Genomic DNA, 18,510 nt, shown 5'->3' on the forward strand with positions numbered 1-18,510 from the left:
TTGTTACTTTGTGTTTATGGCTAATCCCCACATCTTCGTTTTTGGGAAATTAAGGAGGCAGTTGATGTTTTCGGAGATATTGTCCCTTTCTGTTTCTAGCACAGCAGCCAAAAAGAGGGCAAATGTTTTTAATCCTGCCAACAATTTATTTTGTTTATGTTAAAAGGCATCCCATAACTGGGCATTAGCAGAATTTAAAGAGGGAAATGCTGTAAAATCCAAAAGGCCAAGTGTGGCTCACTAAGGATCAGAGAGTCCCTGAGCATACACTCTCCCTGTCCAAAGTTCAGGATTCCTTAATAGAGAAACAGAGGCTTGCTTACTGACAGGAGCTGAGTTTGGTGATGTAGCACTTCCCAAGGCTGCAAGATATATAAGACAAAGGCCCTTTAACACTGTGTCAGCGAAGGAATCATGTTCCTTTTGCTGATGGAGTTACAGCAGCCAGTCAGTCTCCAGTAAATCACACAAGTTCTAATATTAAACAGTAAAATGACAACCTGAACTATCAAAGTCTTATCACGTAAACATGATCGTCACTGCACCACATCCCCAGTGAATCAGGTTAAACAGTATGGCACTAAAACCTGTCAGATCCACGGGTGAGATGTGGGCAATTTCCTGCAGGATATTAACCCTAAATTACACCGAGGGACAGAGGAAGGAAGGAAGGAAGGAAGGAGGGAAGGAAGAAAGAAAAGCACACCACTTGTTTCCCCGGTGAAATTACTCTCAACAGTAAATACACTGATTAAGGCTGCAGCAGCCCTGGAGATTAAATATCACGTTGGTAGGTAATACATATACAAGCAGGAGACATTTAGGCTCAAGCATTTGTTCTGCTATTTTGACCACTATTGTTTTTCCAACACTTGTGACATAATATTAACACCAGAGCGTACAATTAAATACAATACATGGATGCAGGGAAAACATCTGCAAACAAATCAGCATAGACAAATAAATTCATAAGGCATAACACCACAGTACCGATGACGATCACTACAATAGAAACTGTGTCTAATGCAGGTTTTCAAAATATACAAGGATGGCAGGTGATTCTCTGTGGGGACAGAAACAAATCTCAAAGGGAATGTCAATTCTTAATTTTCCAATTTCCTACATTTTCATTGCTCATTATGCTTCATTTATGTAACACCTTCAAAATGGGAAAAACTGGAAAACCAACAAATGCTAACCTTGCTAGCTCGGCTGTCTCTCAGTACAGCAAAGAGTTTTTATCTTTTACAAACGCAACGCGGAGATAGCTAGCTGTTAGCCAAGGCAGCTGACGGAAATACACCAAACAACGTTTTGGATTTAACACTAAAAGGGTATATTAAGGTAAAGGTGTTGATGCCATTTAAAGTGCAACTTAATATTAGCTCTCTGAAGTGAGGCAAAAGAAGCATTTAGGCCAACACTGCAAACTTAGAACAAATTACACATTGCCAAATTTTGATACTTCTGAGCTTATTTTTGCTAAGTGAAAAATGTTGCACCTGTCGGAAATTCCCAATATTTTTACCATAAATATAGTATAGTTGAGGTAATAACAAATGAACCTGAGGTTAATGAGCAAGAAAGGAATTAATTGAATTGTGTGTTGGAGTTGTAAGTGTCACCCACGTTTTCCAGTTCTTATTCAGTGATTAACTTTCAACGGAGAATACAAAGTCAAACACCTTGAAGGCTTGTGATATGAAAAAAAAAGTAAGAAAATAACACATTCACATCACTTGAAACTAAGCCAGAAATGTAACTGTTTTTTTAATAGTTAGTGCACGAGATAAAAGTCCTGAAAAAGTTCTCCCTCCTTCTGTGTGTTTGTGTACAGTATGTTACCCTTTTTTGTCTGTCCGGCATGTGGCGACAATTGCAATATAGATATGTACATTTATATATAAGTATGTGTGTATTATTCTAATCCTTTGTTCATACTCTGTGTCTTTCCTTCATTAAGACCTGAGAGAAAGGCCAAAAACAGGGTTGAGGTAGGTAACCATGATGCATCAGAGCAAGTCTTGTAAAGTATGTGACGACACAGAGACACAGAGAGCCGGGGAGAGAAGCCCTGTGATTGAAGAGTCACCCTCACCGTGCGCTACAGTGCATCTGTGATCATCAACATCCAGCGATATTATAGACATGGTATTTCTGACGCACTTAAACCAGTCAGTGTTAAGATGAGGGAGGAGGCTGAGCAGCAGTTGTGTTTTTTGAGGAAGAGAGTAACAATAATCAAGCACAGTCTCCGGGGCACCATAAGTCTGAAGGGCTACTACTTTGTCTAAAAAAGGAGGCAGATAATGTGACATGAAAATAACATCACTATAATAAGAGCACTGCAGCAAAAACATATCCAGAATGAGGTTAGACACACACTGCTGCCAATTCAAATCAAAGGAACAGTTTTGAGAAACACGCTTACTCGTTTTTTGATCAGGTAAGAGAACACCAATACAACTCTCACATCTGTCCACTAAATGTCATGAATAGTTGTGTTAATGAACACAGTCAAGAAAAAATCCAACATATAGTCCCCCATAAAAAGTAAATTAATTTAGCTATATATACAGATAAAGAAAATGTGTTTTTCCTAACATCGAACACTAAGGATGAATCTAGAGCTGGGAAGAAATTAAGATAGCTAAGCATAAACACTTGAATGAGGGGAAACCTTGCTCTAACCATGTGAATGGCCGTAATTGGGCGGGAGATTAATGTGATTGGTTGTTGGTCGCGTTAACCCCAAGCGACAGACACGCCCACCAGCAATCGCCAACGCAACAGAACCGTGTGTTCACTGCGTAATGCCCTAGTTAATACTCATTTGTTTGATTTGTGCCCAAACAGTAGTGAAAATATTATTATGGGGAAATGATGTGCTTCACTGTACATGCTAAGCTAGTGCTAAGCTAGGCTAATCGTCTAGCAGCCGTAGCTTCTTGGATGAAACAAGAGTGGTTTTATGCGTCTGTCAGCAATAAGCGTATTTGCCAGAACTATTCCTTTACGTTTGACAAAAATCATATACCTATGAAAACATTCATTCCATCCATAAAACATATCTGCATACAAACTCAAACAAATCCACACAATCCAATCACAGCGCTAATTTCAGACACACGTATGATGTCTGCATATTATATTATTTTGCCTGTTGTCCAATTGAACATTATGTAATATGAGCAGTGAAGAGCCCTGAAAATATCATTAGCAATGCAGTGTATCTCTAACGCTCTTTTCATTCAACAAAAAGAAAAGAAGCTCACAATGGAACAACATAATTCATACCTAACATACTGTAATTCATACAACAGTGTTATCAGTCTGTCAACTAGCATGAGGTACTGACATTGTATCTACAAACACCATATTCATCAACAGAGGGAAACAAGGATTTCAGAGGGGAGAGAAAAGAGGGTTTTTCATTATGCAATAAACAGACAAACAACAACAACAACAGCGACAACATTAACATTGTTATCTTGAGGTAGAACATTAACTTCAGCATTTGGAAGTGCTTTATGTTGGATACTCGTTTTTTGTTCGTTTTGCTTCAACAAGCAGTAGGAGAGAGACGATTGTTGACATCTGAGGTAGTGCGGCACGTGACCCTGATCTTGTAATTGTTTAACCAATCAGTTCCTCCGCATGTAACGTATTTGTGAGCACAGGGGAAGGTCATGTCCCCAAAAACTTCCAGCAACACATTCATTCCGGCTGAGGTAGGTTTTTGTTGAATCGTAAGGTTCACACAGTCAAGTCTAGAGCCTGTATGAAGGCCAAGAACTCATTTAAAATGTTGATATCACTGAAACAAAGTCCTGGGACAGAATATATCGAGTCCCTGGACGAAGGCTGAGGTCTTCTGTGAGCGATAAGGTGGAATCATTGGTAGTGAGAGCAGGCAGCAGGAGTCTTTGACATCCACAGAAAAGTAGAGATAAGACCAATAACTTATAACCACTTTGACATATAGGTGATAAAGATATATATGTATATATATATATTTATAAACTTAAAAATAAAATCATCATTGTATAACAAGGACATTCTGGGGCCTCTATTCTGTGTGCTACCCAACACCAGAAAATTAACAAAAGACCAAATTGTAAAAAATAAAGAGTGTTTCTCTGGCCTGTCTGGCTAGAAAGAGCCAACCCTCAGAAGAGGGCTCAGGCAGAAAACACTCTGATATACTGTCCTAGATCCTCTAGAACTTCTTAACTTACTAATAAAAAACATCTTTGCACAAAAGCAAAAACTACTTTGAAAGGAAACACTTGTCAACCTGAGTGAGAGAAGAGTTTAAGTGGACACTGTGGACAGCATCGTGTGAGTGGCCATCGTACGTGATCATCCTTGGTCCTGCCGACCCGCTCCGGCTGCAGGACGCTCCTGGAACTGCGTCTCTCGCTCCAGTCCAAACTCGTCCAGCGGTATTGTAGACAACTGGGTGTCATTCAGTACGTAGGAGTCAGACTGAAACACATGCATTATAAACAGAGTAAGATAGAGAGCACATTTAATTCATTCAATGGACTTTATATTTAGATAGTAGAGCTACACAGAAAGCATGTCAGGTTCCCAGCCACCAGGATGCCTGTGAGCCTTTGTTTATCCTCAGCATTCCTAAACTCAACTTAGTTTTAGAGTGCTTTTATCACACAATAAGGTATAAAACATTGTAGCTTCAGCCTATGCCAAGTGTTCTTCCTTTTGTTTAGCCTAACTGTTTTGGAAGTAATTAGTACAATAAGTAGTGAGTGTGGTGAAACACAATGCTTTAGGTTGAAGTGGATGTTCCTGTGAGGGTTGTTAATAATCTTTGAACAGGTAAACTGTGACTGTGCACAACTACAGCAAGTCCAGAATGTCAAACTTTAATTAGGAAATAAAGCTGTAAGCTGTGCTGGATGTTAACAATGGAAACTTTTGATTGTATTATAGGCTTTCAGTTTACATCATTTTTCGTAATCAGGACCCACCGTGCATGTATCTTGTGTGGTGGGTTGAGTAAAAAGTCTCTCGAGCTCCACTTTCTTCCCAGCTGCGCTGCCATTGACCTCCATCTCTCTCCTGGCGGCCCCGTTGAGTCCAGAGGCCCCCTGGGAGGAGGAGGACTCCAGCACAGCGCTGTGCCCTGCCTGGGGGGTGGCCTGAACCGTCTTACACATCATTAACCTGGGGATTACATGAACACACACACGAAACTCAGCTATTTATACACACTTGATATGGCAGACATTAACCTGAAACATCAATTGTTGGAAAGTTATTTGAGTTGCTACTGTTGTTGCTGTTTGGGGGTTTACACGTGATGTTTGTACTGACCTGCCGCGGTAGCTGAAGACGAGGAAAAGCACACAGAAGATGATGCATGTGACTCCGATGTGTATGCCGATTATGATGCCTGTGGTGGATGTTTTGCTCTGTTCATCTTTCACACAGTCGCATGGGGCATCCAACACTGAGGAGACACAGCACACCTCACAGTCAAACAACCACTAAAGTCTGTGTAAACAAAGCTACGTCGGGGAGGTCAAATAAAATCGCATGCACTGGATGGGATGTGGGACAGTGTGTAGATACATAAGAATGTGTCACACAATTACCGGATTTCTCCAACGCCTCTCTAAGAGAAACAAATCGGATGGTGGCGTTGCCATCTCCGTGTTGATTGTATGCAAACAGCTTTATCTCATACACCAGAGAAGGATCTGCACACAAAGAAAAGACAAAAAAAGGGGATGTTCAGACGATGAGTAAAGCATGTCTTTTAAGCCAGGCTAAACATTTTGAGAAGTAAAAAGGTGAGTGCTGACATTTTCCTTGTTGAAATAAAAAGCAGGAGGCTTCATAAGTCCTCCTAGTTTAATCTTCAGCACAGTTCAACGGAGATATCGTGAGCTGCTTGTTTATACACCCAGATCACATTATCAAATATTTGTTTTTAAGTAACTTAACATAAAGATTATAGATAGAGGTCAGTCGGTTGATTAAAAAGTAAAATAATGTGTGTAATGATACAACAGGTTGTAGTCCTAACGAGCTACACATGTTACCCAGCTGAGTGATGTTGTACTGTGTGACGTTGCGGGGGAAGAGGATGGGGCCAGTGAACAGCGTAGTGTGGGCTCTTCTGTAGTACAGTCTGTAGCCCTGGTGTTGGCCCATCTTGGAGGAAGGTTCCCACGACGCTTGTACAACACTGCTGTTCACCACCTTGGTGAAGAGAGTAGGGGGCGCTGGCACTGCAACACAACACAGACCCTCAATCAAAATGGTGCAACAATATGATGGTAGAAGCTTTTATTTTGTAGTGTGAACAGCGACTCCTCGTGTGCAATAAAATTACAGTTAAGGCATGTTCACTGCAATTTAAAGCTCAAACCTTTCATTTCTTTCACTCACAGCAAACACTTCTATATAAATCTATATTGCAAACCTCCAAGCATCTTAATAATTGGTGGAAGATATGCTGTGTGTATGTGTTCTTCTTCCTCAAGCTCACCCTCCCCGTGAGTGGTCTCCCTGACACTGTCCGATGGTTTGCTGGCCCCATGGGATGTGTAGGCCTTGACGTAGAAAGAGTAACTGGTGGAGGGCTCCAGGTCACGGATGATCTGCTGCAGTGTCGCTTTACTGACGGCCTCCTCATACTCCATCTCTGAGGGGTCTGAAGGAAGAGGATGGGTTGAAAACACATAAATAGGAAAAGAAAGCAGGAGAAGGCGTTAAAGTGGTGGAAATGGGATCAAGAGAGGAAACAATAAAAACAATCTGTTTCTGTCATGATTTTATGGTTATTGCCCATTTCGCTGGTTTTATCAGAGCAGCTCCGTTAGGTAATAGCTAATCTAGTTTGGCCCTGGGAGCCTGAATGATGACGGTTGGCTGAATTGCAGGGGTGGAGAGAGGAAATTGAGGGGGCAAAAGGGGGAGTTACAAAGGCTGTGTTAAAGCATTTTGTTGCTCTCAATCCAGAGACAACCAACCATAACCACTATCTACATCCAGCTCTCAAACCATTGGGCCATACCATCTTGGAAGGGTAATTACAGCAGATCCTATTGGTTGGCCCCCAGGGCCTTTAATTACCCATCTGATGAAACTTTTGAGGAGTACAGCAGCTGGCGCAACGAGACCGTCACCCCACACAAATACACACAACACACACATGCTTGCCCAAAGCTGTAACAAACATACTGCATGTGTGTAAACACAGGCATGCACATGTACAGCATGTACACACACAGAGAGCATCATTGCAATACACTCATGAATCCCAAGGCAAAAATATATTACATTTTGCTTTTAAACATTATTTCCCATCTATATAGTGGAGTGTAGGGAATTGTACTGATGCAATGAACATACTTTTAGTTATTTATTAGAGTATATGATTTTCCACTGCCACTGTAAGTTGGCATTGGATAGAAGTGAAATGAATGTAGTTTAACCGCATTGGGAGTTTCTGTTAATTCAGTTAATTTGTTAGTTCAGTAATTGAGAGTGTTTATGGGGCTGTTGGCTTGTTTCTTTCTGGGTCCTTTTCAGATTTTCTAACACAAAATTGCAACTTGAAACAGGATATCACTTCCTTGTGTGTTCATTTGGACACCTTTAATTAATCATAACAAACAGCTAACTTAGCATGCGAGATGAGAGTGACAGTCATTTATGAAAAAGGAATGCTGGCATCATTTGTAAATTGTGTGCAAATCGTGCTCACCAATTGTTTCCTTAGACACAGGCCACTCACTGTCAATGTCAGTGCTGTCTATCAACATCACTTCAGTATAAGGGTTTTTTCACATCATCATATGTTAAGGTGAATTATTATTTATTGCATATAGCCAGTTTGAGCTTCAGTGCAGACTTACCTGAAGTCTTGCGGATGTGCAGCACATAACCGATGATGTCCTGCGTGTTTTGTTTGGGCTCTCTCCAGGACACCTGGATATTTGTGGGGGAGAGGGCCTCGGCCTGCACCTGGGAGGGCACACCAGGCAGTCCGTCTGCCCAGAGCACCGTAAGGCGAGCACTGGCCTGTGTGGAGCCGGCGCTGTTCTCAGCGATACACTGGTAGATAGCCTCGTCGTCCTGGCTGATACCATAAATTGTCAGTGTGCTGTGAGAAGAGCAGGACAGAAGAGAGGGAACAGGAAAGAATCAAAGTGAGAAATAAAAAAGAAAAACGGGGAAGTTAAGTTATCTCTGACAACAATATGAAACACGAGAGTTGATGGTGAATGTCCAAACCCCAAAAAGTAAATGATAAAATATGGTTAATAGTTACTTAAAATGAATCTTGTTTTTTTTTTGATATCATGTACCAGAGTTGTTCCATAACTACAATTGTTTTGTTTGTCTTTAGTCTGCATCTGGAGAAATATCTGCTAATACATATCCAAAATACACAATCGTCAAAATAGGGAAATGACATCCAACCTTGCAGAATCATTTACGTATGATATGTGTGATAAGAGTTGGTAGTTTTAGTTTTGTGAAAAAGGCTAATAAGAAATTTGAAACCTAGATATCTTGTTGACCTTATTTTTGTGCAAAATGTGAAGGTAAACTGTTAATGAACTGTTGGATATGGTGTATAAAAGACATTGTGAAAAGAAAATCCCATTTTTACCTTTTTGTTTAAAAATAAATTAATGTCGGTTTTTACAAGTTTTTATAATATTCTTTTAATAAAAAGTTTTTAAAAAGTACTCATTATATCTTCTTCTAGTAGAGCATCACATTTTACTGTATAGTGTTATGTCTTGAGAGGTAACTAATGACTGGTCTCCCGGAAATAAATTACATGACTGAATAAATGCACTTCACACCTCAGATAAGGACTGCACAGAGCAAAGAAGATGAATGTGACAGCATGTTACAGTTAGAGCCACACATCACATCACACACTTCAGACAACAGCAGTACATACAGAAGATGCAACTCATGCAGAGCGCGTACTTTCAAACTGATTCGTCTTCGACTCGAACTCACAGAGTAGATCAATCTATTTCAGTATTTCAAAAATGTAATTTGCCTACATCAGTGAAACCTTTCATCTGTCCATCCACACATATGTACTCACCTCATCACTCATACCTATATACACTCATACACATCCTCCCACGCTCAATGCCTTCAGTCTATATTCCCTTTCTTCCACCCGGCACTCCACTGCTCTGCTCTTTGTCTTTCTACTGTACCTCTGCTTCTTCCCTCCCTCCCTCCCACCTGTCCTGTCTCCTGTTGTAGGAGAAATATAAGCCTTGTGTATGTGTGTGTGTGTGTGTGTGTGTGTGTGTGTGTGTGTGTGTGTGTGTGTGTGTGTGTGTGTGTGTGTGTGTGTGTGTGTGTGTGTGTGTGTGTGTGTGTGTGTGTGTGTGTGTGTGTGTGTGTGTGTGTGTGTGTGTGTTGAGTAGGTGTTATTAGGCGAGAATAAATAATTCCTCTCTTTTTATTTGTCCTAAGGCAAAACGCAAAATAAAACATTTAACATACTATGGAAATGAGACCCTGTGGCACAAAACAATTCTGCATGAGATTTTCATACTAAAGCCATTTCTGCTTTATTTACTGTGCAACACGTGCGGCAGAAAAGTGAAAATGCGCACATAATGAATACCTTGGCAATGTTGAAGGGCTTGAGTTGTGGCTTTGTCCATTTTCTCTGCTTTAAAATACCTTGGTTATGGCATTTTAAGAGATCAGAAGCGTCTTTCAATTGAGGGGAGGAAAACCCCTGGCTCCTGGTTCTCATGCTGTGCTTTAAGTTGAAACAGTAGGAGTGAATGCCAAAGGAGTTCAACATACCCTGCAGCATCACGCCTAATCTGTCACTCGCAATTTCTAAAAACCTGTTGAACAGATTGTAATCTTTCTTTGACGGACAGGTAGCATCCTCGTTGTATTGAATTAAAATGTATAAAGAAATGCCAGGTTGATCCCGTGAGGAAAAGCATGGCATTTATTGAAAGAACTACATATCAGCCGTGTGCGGTGCATGGGGTCTGTCACCAGCCACCTTCTGGACCTGTGTAATTGGACATGAGGAAATTGGCATTTCAGCTGTTGACACACAGCACTGAAGTCCAACCAGGCTCAGAGTGGTTAGCGAGGATGGATTTGTAAGGACGAAGGAGTGCTCTGCCAGGTCAGCGGGCAGGATTGAGAAGTGAATCGTTCCATTCACTTTCAAAATTGATGTGCTTGCTGGGATACAATTACTATACGTCTCTAATCTGGGTCAGAATACGCTGCGAGGTGAGAGAGTGATTATTCTCCCCGCTCTGCCAGGTGGATTCAATCTGGACAATTATCAGGTCAGAGAGGCCCTCTGTGTTTCACCCACTCTGAGCCAATCTCACCTCTGACCCCTGAGGTGGCAGCAGTCGCCAGCCTCAGCTCGCTACTCAACCATCACATTTCTGACAGCCTTTCATATCAGCGATGGATGGAGTGTTTGCAGACAGGCAGCCCTGACCAGACGCCGCAGTTGAGCAAAGAGGCCCCCAGGGACGCACTTGCCCTGATGCCACTGGGCCTGGACGGGCCTCATGGGTGTGTGAGGGGAATGCAGGGAATTTTCACAAGACGTTGCGTATTTCAGAAAGTTCAGTAGCAGCCGGCATGTGTGCTCACTCACATACAAGAACACACAGACACATGTATACATGGATTGCCAAATATACGCAGTCTGATCCTGCTGACGTTTAGGTTATGAAATATCACACCGGATGTCCAAACTTCCTTTCCAAATTCCAAGACATAAAAGCTTTAGTGGTTTCAACATTTAGAGCATCATAAATACATGACTAAGAGACAGAAAAGTAATTCATAGATACATATTTAAACTTTTATAAATTAGATTGTTTACATATCCCTTATAAATTAATTAAGATTTGGGATCAATAGTGGGGTTTTCTTTGGCTAAGACTTAATTTAAAGTTGTTATGGTGGTGGTGTTTTTCAGACTCTACAAACAACTTGGCAAAGGATAATAGCGTCAAACAGAAAATACCTTTTGAATCCCTGATGTTTAAAAATATTTGTTTTAGGTTACATTGCAATTTTGTTGAATTAGACAAAGAAAAGGAGGTATGTCAAGGAGCAAGGCCACCAAATTTGTTTTAGGTTACATTGCAATTTCGTTGAATTCTCACTCATACAATGAGTGAGAATGGGAGTGAGACAGAAGAAGAGGTTTGGGAGGTATATGGCCTACATTTGGGTTCTTTGCTTGTCTTACATGATCTCCAGAGCCAAGCTGTCCTATCCTGACAGGTTGACACCATCATTTACTCATCAGTTCAAGGTCACTTCACAGATTGATGGATAAGGCCGTGGGCTAGGGGAGTGGCTGACAGAGGGGCCTTGGGCCTGTTGTTCTGCTGTGTTTACTCTCTGTTGTCTCTGAGCAGCACCCCATCAAAAGCCAGCGTGGCCATTGTGGATTCAGCAAGAGGGAGAGGGGGAGAAAACTAGGGGGACAAAGAGAGAACAGGAGGAAGAGGTGGGAAAGGGGGAGGGGAGGAGTGATGAGCTGTCTCTGGCCTGAGAGGAGGGAAGGGCCCAGGGATATGACTGATTACAGACGGGGTCAGAGTTCAAGGCCAATGCCCAGGCCCCAGCTCTCTGTAATGGGGGCAGGAAAGGGGGATATGGGGTACAGAGAGGGGCCGCAAACAAGAAAGGCAGGTCTGGGTGAAAGAAAGAGAAGAAAAAGGGAAAAAAAGAAAGCCCTTTGAAAGGATTCTGCAACGAAATGTCCAGGTTTGTGTGCAGGCTGTTCCCTCAGATGTTGGCCATTAATTATAAAACACACCACGATGCTCACACACACTTGAAGCATGTTCTTTCCTTTACTACACAACTTTAACTCTCTCTACACCAGTGTAAAAAAGGATCCTATGTATTCTTAATGATTTGCAGAAAGAGAGTAAACTGATAAAATCTTTATGGGATCTTCCCTCTAAATCTTCATTCGCCACAAGAAAGAACTAAATGTTCGTCATCAGTACAGTATCACTTTGAAAAACACAGATTGGATTTCAACCTCACGATTATTTCACTGTCTGATGTGAGATCAGAGCTTGTAGGTGCTGGATTATAACACGTGTTAGCTTTAGAGGCTTTATAGTGAGTCCTTATATAGTACATAATTAGTAACAGCTCTCACAGAAGCTTCTAAAAGCTACAATAGGATGTTTCACAGGAGCCTGGCGAACAAGGCCCAATAATGTTCTGTGTACAGAAGCAGCTTATCGGCTTTTCTCTGACATCATCGCATCTTATGCAGCCTTATACGTTGCTGTGTCTTCCTTGTGTGGTTAAAGAGTGCGTGTGGACAAGGCTAGATGGTGCAACACGTTTGTGAATTTTCATGTTTGATTATGCGTGTGCACAAAACGAATGATGGCATGCACCACAGGGCTATTTGTGCACATACAGGGCTCACTTGCTTTTTGATTAATGTGTGTGCATGCATGTGTGTGAATGAAATGTACAATCGATTCCCCTTCCCCTTGTCCGATTTGCTTTTGAAGGTCAGCGTCATGAGAGATGGCTTAGGGGAGAAACCTTAGTGTATGTGTGCTTTTGTGTGTGTGTGTGTGTGTGTGTGTGTGTGTGTGTGTGTGTGCGCACACACAAAAGCACACATACACACAAAAGCACTAATTAAAATATTTCTGGTAGGTACGCTGCACTCAATATATGCAAGCTTCCCGTATCCGATAGAGTATGTATATATATCTATCTATAGATAAGAACAGAATTGTTGTGCTGCCCAGAGCTGTTGAATATAATTTGCATATCATTACTGCTGTTTTGCCTTGGTTCAGGAGGTAAATTGTGCCCTATGCCACATAAATTCCCTCCTTTCAGGACCTCTACTTCACTAAAAAACACACCACGTAGCGTATTTGGCTTCAAGTAATTTTTCCAAAACAGGTCTTTTTTTTTTCATGTAAGCTTAACTTGAGCGGATGGATATAGCTCGCAGGGAGAGCATGTAGGCTCCAAAGATAAATAAATAATACATTTGACTTGATTTAATCAGGGGGGTTGGTAGTTTAACCCCATTCTCCTCTAATGTGTGTACTGTTCATGAAATGTTACCCATGTAGTGCAATTCCACTAAATTATATTCTGAGAAAGGAAATGTTTATATTTAACAATTCTGGTAACTGTTCACAGGCCACCAGGCTCGGTTTGAAAAAAATGTCACTGGTAACATAACACATGACTATGACTCTATTCAGATCCAATGTATTGAAAACATTTCTTATTCTTTTGTCATTAAAAATAAAATAAGAAAGGACACCTGTAGCCTACTGGCTTTGCAACATGTGAATTCATTCTGGCTTTTACTCTATTTCTAATAAACTAGGAATATTTTACTTTGTAAAAGTCATATGTTTTTTTCTAATTTCATTAATATTTAAATAATTCTGCAAATAAATCAATGATTCAAGTATATTTTAGTTGCGAATGAGCGCAATCCAGGAAGTTGTTACATTTTCAAAAACTAAATAGAGGGTTTATCTTATTTGAGGGTTAACACTCTGGATAGGATTAATATTCACATTCAATTATTACCACATTATTACGACAATAGAAATCATGATAACGACTGAGACTGCTATGTGTTCCTTTTCCTGTCCTCACAGTTCAGCTACACAATACAAAAAGATGCACATTACGCTGCTCTGCTCTCCAAATGGCTGACTGCTTTTCCTGGTCAGCTAGCTGAGTTTATGAGATAATTAGCTAATGGTATATCTCAAGATGAGACCTGCCTCCTTAACCAATCACAGAGCAGAGTCTGTGATGCATGACATCCACATTATAGCGGGTCTGAAGCATACACTAATGGTGGCAAGTGGAAATCACTGTGATTCTCTGAACTCGCTCTATCTTTCTCCCTCTCTTCTCATTTGCTCTTCCCTGCCAACTCATCATGTCTCTTCTGACCACCAGTTCATTTTTCTCCTCTTTCTTAGATGTCTGAGTCCAGCCTTTCATTTATTTCTTCCCCTCTCTTCTTTGCTCCTTTGTTAGTCCCTCGCTCCATCTCTCTGACTAATATGGACTGGTGGAGGCAAGTGGGAGTGGAGCAGTGTGTGTGAGTGATGGAGGTGTCCGCTCCCTTCACTCACTGCTACGTGAGTGCAAATATTGATTTTTTTGGGCGCAACTTCAATATATTCACTTCACATCTCTCTTTTATGAATAATAACAAAATACATGGATGGTTGGCAGCAAGGGTCAACTGGGGAAATGTAACTTTCCACATCCAGAAATGCACAAATGCAAAATTTAGCATCCATGAGCTGAATGGATGGAGTGCCACGGTTTAAAACCACATACAGATACATACATACAGAAGAACTAGCAACAGGCTGGACACTCTGTAAAACTCACATGCAACATCTAAAACTCCTATTATCTCTAAGATAGTACTCCCTGTCCACCTACAGTACTGTAACACACCAAATGCAGGTTTTACAGTGTGAGGTGCTGGGAATGATAACTAGCAGAGCCTGTCTTGGGGTCCTCCTCCTCACGACATTCCTGGGGACTGCCATGGGAAAGCCTCCAACATCCAGTCAATACGCTGCTCGCATACAAAGGCACAAATAAATTGAGGCTCGTGTCTTGGCAAGCGTGTATTCCAGCAGCTGCCGTGATAGAGGCAACAGTTACGCAGATAAATTGAAAATGTGATGAAGCCAATGATCAGATCAAGGCAGTTGTGATTAATACTGACACCCATGTTACTTCTGTGAGCTCGGTCCAAGTTTGTCGTCATGGTTGAGAGGGGAATCGGGGCCGTGTTAATGACAGCTCGTATTATGTGGTGGCTCATATCATGGCTCTTTTTTCAGATTCAAATTATAATAAAATCACTGAACCACTTTCTAATAAGTCACCCTTTATAAAGAGCTTAATAAGGCTGCAACATGCAAGTGGATTATTTATTTCACATCAATGACAGAAGTATCCATTGTGTTGTAAATATATATACATGTAGAATATAAATTTGAGCAATACATTGGTATATCACATGTTAGCACTGCTAAAGACTTAGAAAAAATGAAGCCAACTTTACTATAAAAAGGCAGGCATCTCCTTTTTTAATCAAAATCACAGTGCTAAAAAAAAACAGTCAACAAAAGCCAAAAGAGAGAAGCGTCACCAGATGTATATTTAAAGCAGAGCTCTAGTTTTGTTTGTTATTTTTTTCTGAACCCAGAACTATCAGAGAGAATTCCTATATGATAAATTAAATGTTTGTCCTCACCTGTTGTTGTTCCTGAGTTTGACATGTCCCCCGGGCTCCAGGATCTGCCCGTTCTTCAGCCAGGTAAGCTGGGGCTCAGGATCACCCTGTGCCTGGCAGGTGAAGATGGCAGTGGTGCCGACAGGCCGGGCGAGGGACTGGGGAGCTTGAACGAACTTTGCTGGAGCTGAAAGAGAAAGGAGAAAGGGAGTCAGAATAATCAGTGCCAGAGAAAGAAAGAGGTTGATTTTAGCAGGGTCCAGGGGTGCAAAATTGTCACATAAATTGTCAGAAAGGAAAGAGAGAGGAGGAAAACAAAGCAAGGAGTATGATTATAATTATGAAGAAGACAGAGAGAAAAAGGCAAGACAGAGCTTGAATGACAGGAGAAATAGGACAGCCCACACTGTCGGAAGGCAGCTGTCAATTATAATAAAGAAGCGCTGTACTGCATTACACTGTAGGTGTATGGTATAAATACCGTTACAATCTATATCACAGGGTCAATTAGCAGGATTATATGAGACATCAGATCAATGCAGATACAGGGAATTAAAAGAGAGCGAGAAGAGCGGGGAAGGGGAAAAAGGAGAGCAAGACAGTGAAAGACAGCTCTACTCTGCGCTTTAAAACAGCAACTCATTTACATGAAAATACAGTGTTACAGTTCATAGTTTCATAATTTCCTCTCTCATCCTATGCTTTAGGCTCCCATGGACAATTAGTGGTAATAACTTATTCATATGAAATGATTCTGGTAGCAGAGATGGTACTTTCTTTGAATCACAGAGTAATAACGGTTTTACCCGCTGGTTGGGTGTTTTTATTTGAACTGACAGACACAGAGGTATTGTACCCTCTCCTCTGCGCTCATTATTGTCCAAGACATTATTAGCGATTTGATAACCTGAATTATTTATGCCTATATTAACTACAATTTTTTTTTAATGTTAATTATAATATCCCAGAATAATCACTAGAGAGTGGAAAGCTGGAACACTAGGCCTACCATGATGTAAAAACAGATCATTTAAATCGTCATTACCTGGTGGGAGCAAATTTTAAAATGCAACCTTTAACAACAAAACAATTTTTAATTATGTTAAGTGACTTTTAATGCTAATAAACCATGCATCAATGTTGTGAATCTCAAATGGCAACAGTTCATAAAGAGCAATAAGTGCTTCTTAGTTTGAAGCCCGTTACTCAAGAGTTACATCTTAAAACCAAGTCACAAATATTCAGGACATCTTTTGAGTTAGTTTCTCTAACAGGACTAAGTAGTGCAATTTATTGGGGACTATTTTTCGCGTTTATAGCTGCTGTGTATATGGGATTAATTCTGCAGAAGCTGCAGTAACCATGTTCACTGAAATGAACGAACATGTCACTAACAATATCTTGTGTACAAAAACAAAAGTTTTTGGCAGACAACAATCGATGTATTGTGAGCTTTTGTTCTTTTCAAGGTAAGGCTATTGGATGATATCAGCTGTATCCCTAAAGGAAACGGCAACATTTCCAGCCAATTAAATATCTTTGTCTACTGTCGTTTTTTTCTTTCATTTTTATAATGTATGACTTTCATTTTTATAATGTATGACTTTTTCCCCTGGCTCTTTTGTCCTCTTTCTTGTTTTCATCCATATAGACACAGTGTTCAATGTGAGGGTCCTTATATTCATCTTGTTCTCTTTTCTGGTTTCCTTCTCTCTTCCACTCTCACTCAGCAACTTCCATACATCTTGATATTTTTCTTTCCTTTGGGCTGTCACATTGCGTCTCTTCCTCCAGTCGTTGTTTTGCTTGTATTTATTTTTGTATCCCAAATAAAAACCTCAAAATGAACAACGTTGAACATTGCATTTATAAGGTTGGAGTTCCTGGCCATTGTGCTTCCTTTGTGAACTGATAGCCATTCAAAACCTCTCATATTCACAGAAGTGTGAAGTGGACCTTACAAAACAATAATTCTACAACAACCTTTAGTTTCTAAAGCTTGGTATTTTCCTATATTGAAATCAGCATCTCCTAGACTGATTTTAGGTTAAAAGTACACCGTTGCACAAATCAATAACAAACCGTCAGACATTGACACATAATTAACATCCATGGCTTTGTTCCTGCTGGGGTGACACTTGTCTCAGACTTGACAGGCAGATAAAATGAAATATTAGCCAGGATCAATACTGCCATGGGCTGAAGCAAAGCCTGGTCCATCGGATCAATATGTGAGTGTGAGGCAGATGCTGTATGTTCCTGCTTGGTGACAATTAATGCACCGGGGGTCACCCACACCTGGGCTTATCCTATTGGTCAAGTCATGCATCTCTCTGGCCTATCATCAAAAACTTTGCTGGAACAGGTGACGTCACTTATTTGAAGATGAATGTACGAAGAGAATAATAAAGCAGAAGAGAATTACAAAGATAGAAAGCATTTTCAGAGGTTAACCTTAAATGGCAATACCGGTTTGCAGCCAATTAACTATAAATATAGTTTATGGCCCCGGCCGTGGTGCAACTGGCTGGGGCACCTGCACCGTATGCCGGCATCCCGGGTTCGATTACCGACCCGTGGTCCTTTCCGGATCCCACCCCGACTCTCTCTCCCACTTTCCTGTCATTCTCCACTGTCCTATCTGACTAAAGGCAAAAAGCCCCCCCAAAATAAAATAAAATAAATATAATTTATACAAATAATTGTTTGGTTTTGTACCAATCTTGAAATATCCTATATCAGTCATATACAGAAGGTTTACTGGACTTAATAAAAGCTGTAGAGGATATTCCTGCATTGGAGTTTTGCTTTGCTGTGAAATTGAGAGTGGCTATACAATTAGACCTCACAAAGTTGGCCTAGTTGCATGGTAACAATCTGATCGTAATCCTACTACACACATCCACCTCTTATATAGAGTTTATCAGGTTACTACAGGGCTTTGTAAAGCAAGAGAACAGCTATTGGATTGACGTTTGCACTTAATGAAGAAAATGTATACGAGTAAGACTCCTTGTGACATTGTATTGATGATATTGTGTGTATATTCTTAGACTGAGAGACTAAACTCAAAGGAGTTATAACGATCAAAACCTACAATTTAAAAGGACCAGCTTGCTTTTTCTCCATAGGGAGGGAGAGACTGATAACTACCACACTAAAGAAGCAGGTGAAATACTGTCCTTTAGTTGAATGTGTCAAGCTGTGGC

The 18,510-nt window shown here is 40.7% G+C and overlaps 1 protein-coding gene across 1 annotated transcript in view; it reads right to left on the reverse strand.

The window, feature by feature from the left end:
- Positions 1 to 4,362: 4,362 nt before the first annotated feature.
- Positions 4,363 to 18,510, reverse strand: part of igdcc3 (immunoglobulin superfamily, DCC subclass, member 3) — a 49,261-nt gene continuing 35,113 nt past the window's right edge. The window contains exons 7-14 of the mRNA XM_063882159.1: positions 15,323 to 15,488; positions 7,893 to 8,140; positions 6,521 to 6,685; positions 6,072 to 6,260; positions 5,622 to 5,726; positions 5,341 to 5,476; positions 4,995 to 5,190; positions 4,363 to 4,488 (exon numbers count right to left, since the gene is read on the reverse strand). Of these exons, the coding sequence (XP_063738229.1) occupies positions 4,363 to 4,488; positions 4,995 to 5,190; positions 5,341 to 5,476; positions 5,622 to 5,726; positions 6,072 to 6,260; positions 6,521 to 6,685; positions 7,893 to 8,140; positions 15,323 to 15,488 (1,331 nt within the window). The remainder of the gene's footprint in view (positions 4,489 to 4,994; positions 5,191 to 5,340; positions 5,477 to 5,621; positions 5,727 to 6,071; positions 6,261 to 6,520; positions 6,686 to 7,892; positions 8,141 to 15,322; positions 15,489 to 18,510) is intronic.

The sequence above is a fragment of the Eleginops maclovinus genome, chromosome 4 (genome assembly GCF_036324505.1).
Source record: "Eleginops maclovinus isolate JMC-PN-2008 ecotype Puerto Natales chromosome 4, JC_Emac_rtc_rv5, whole genome shotgun sequence".
Lineage (NCBI taxonomy): Eukaryota > Metazoa > Chordata > Actinopteri > Perciformes > Eleginopidae > Eleginops > Eleginops maclovinus.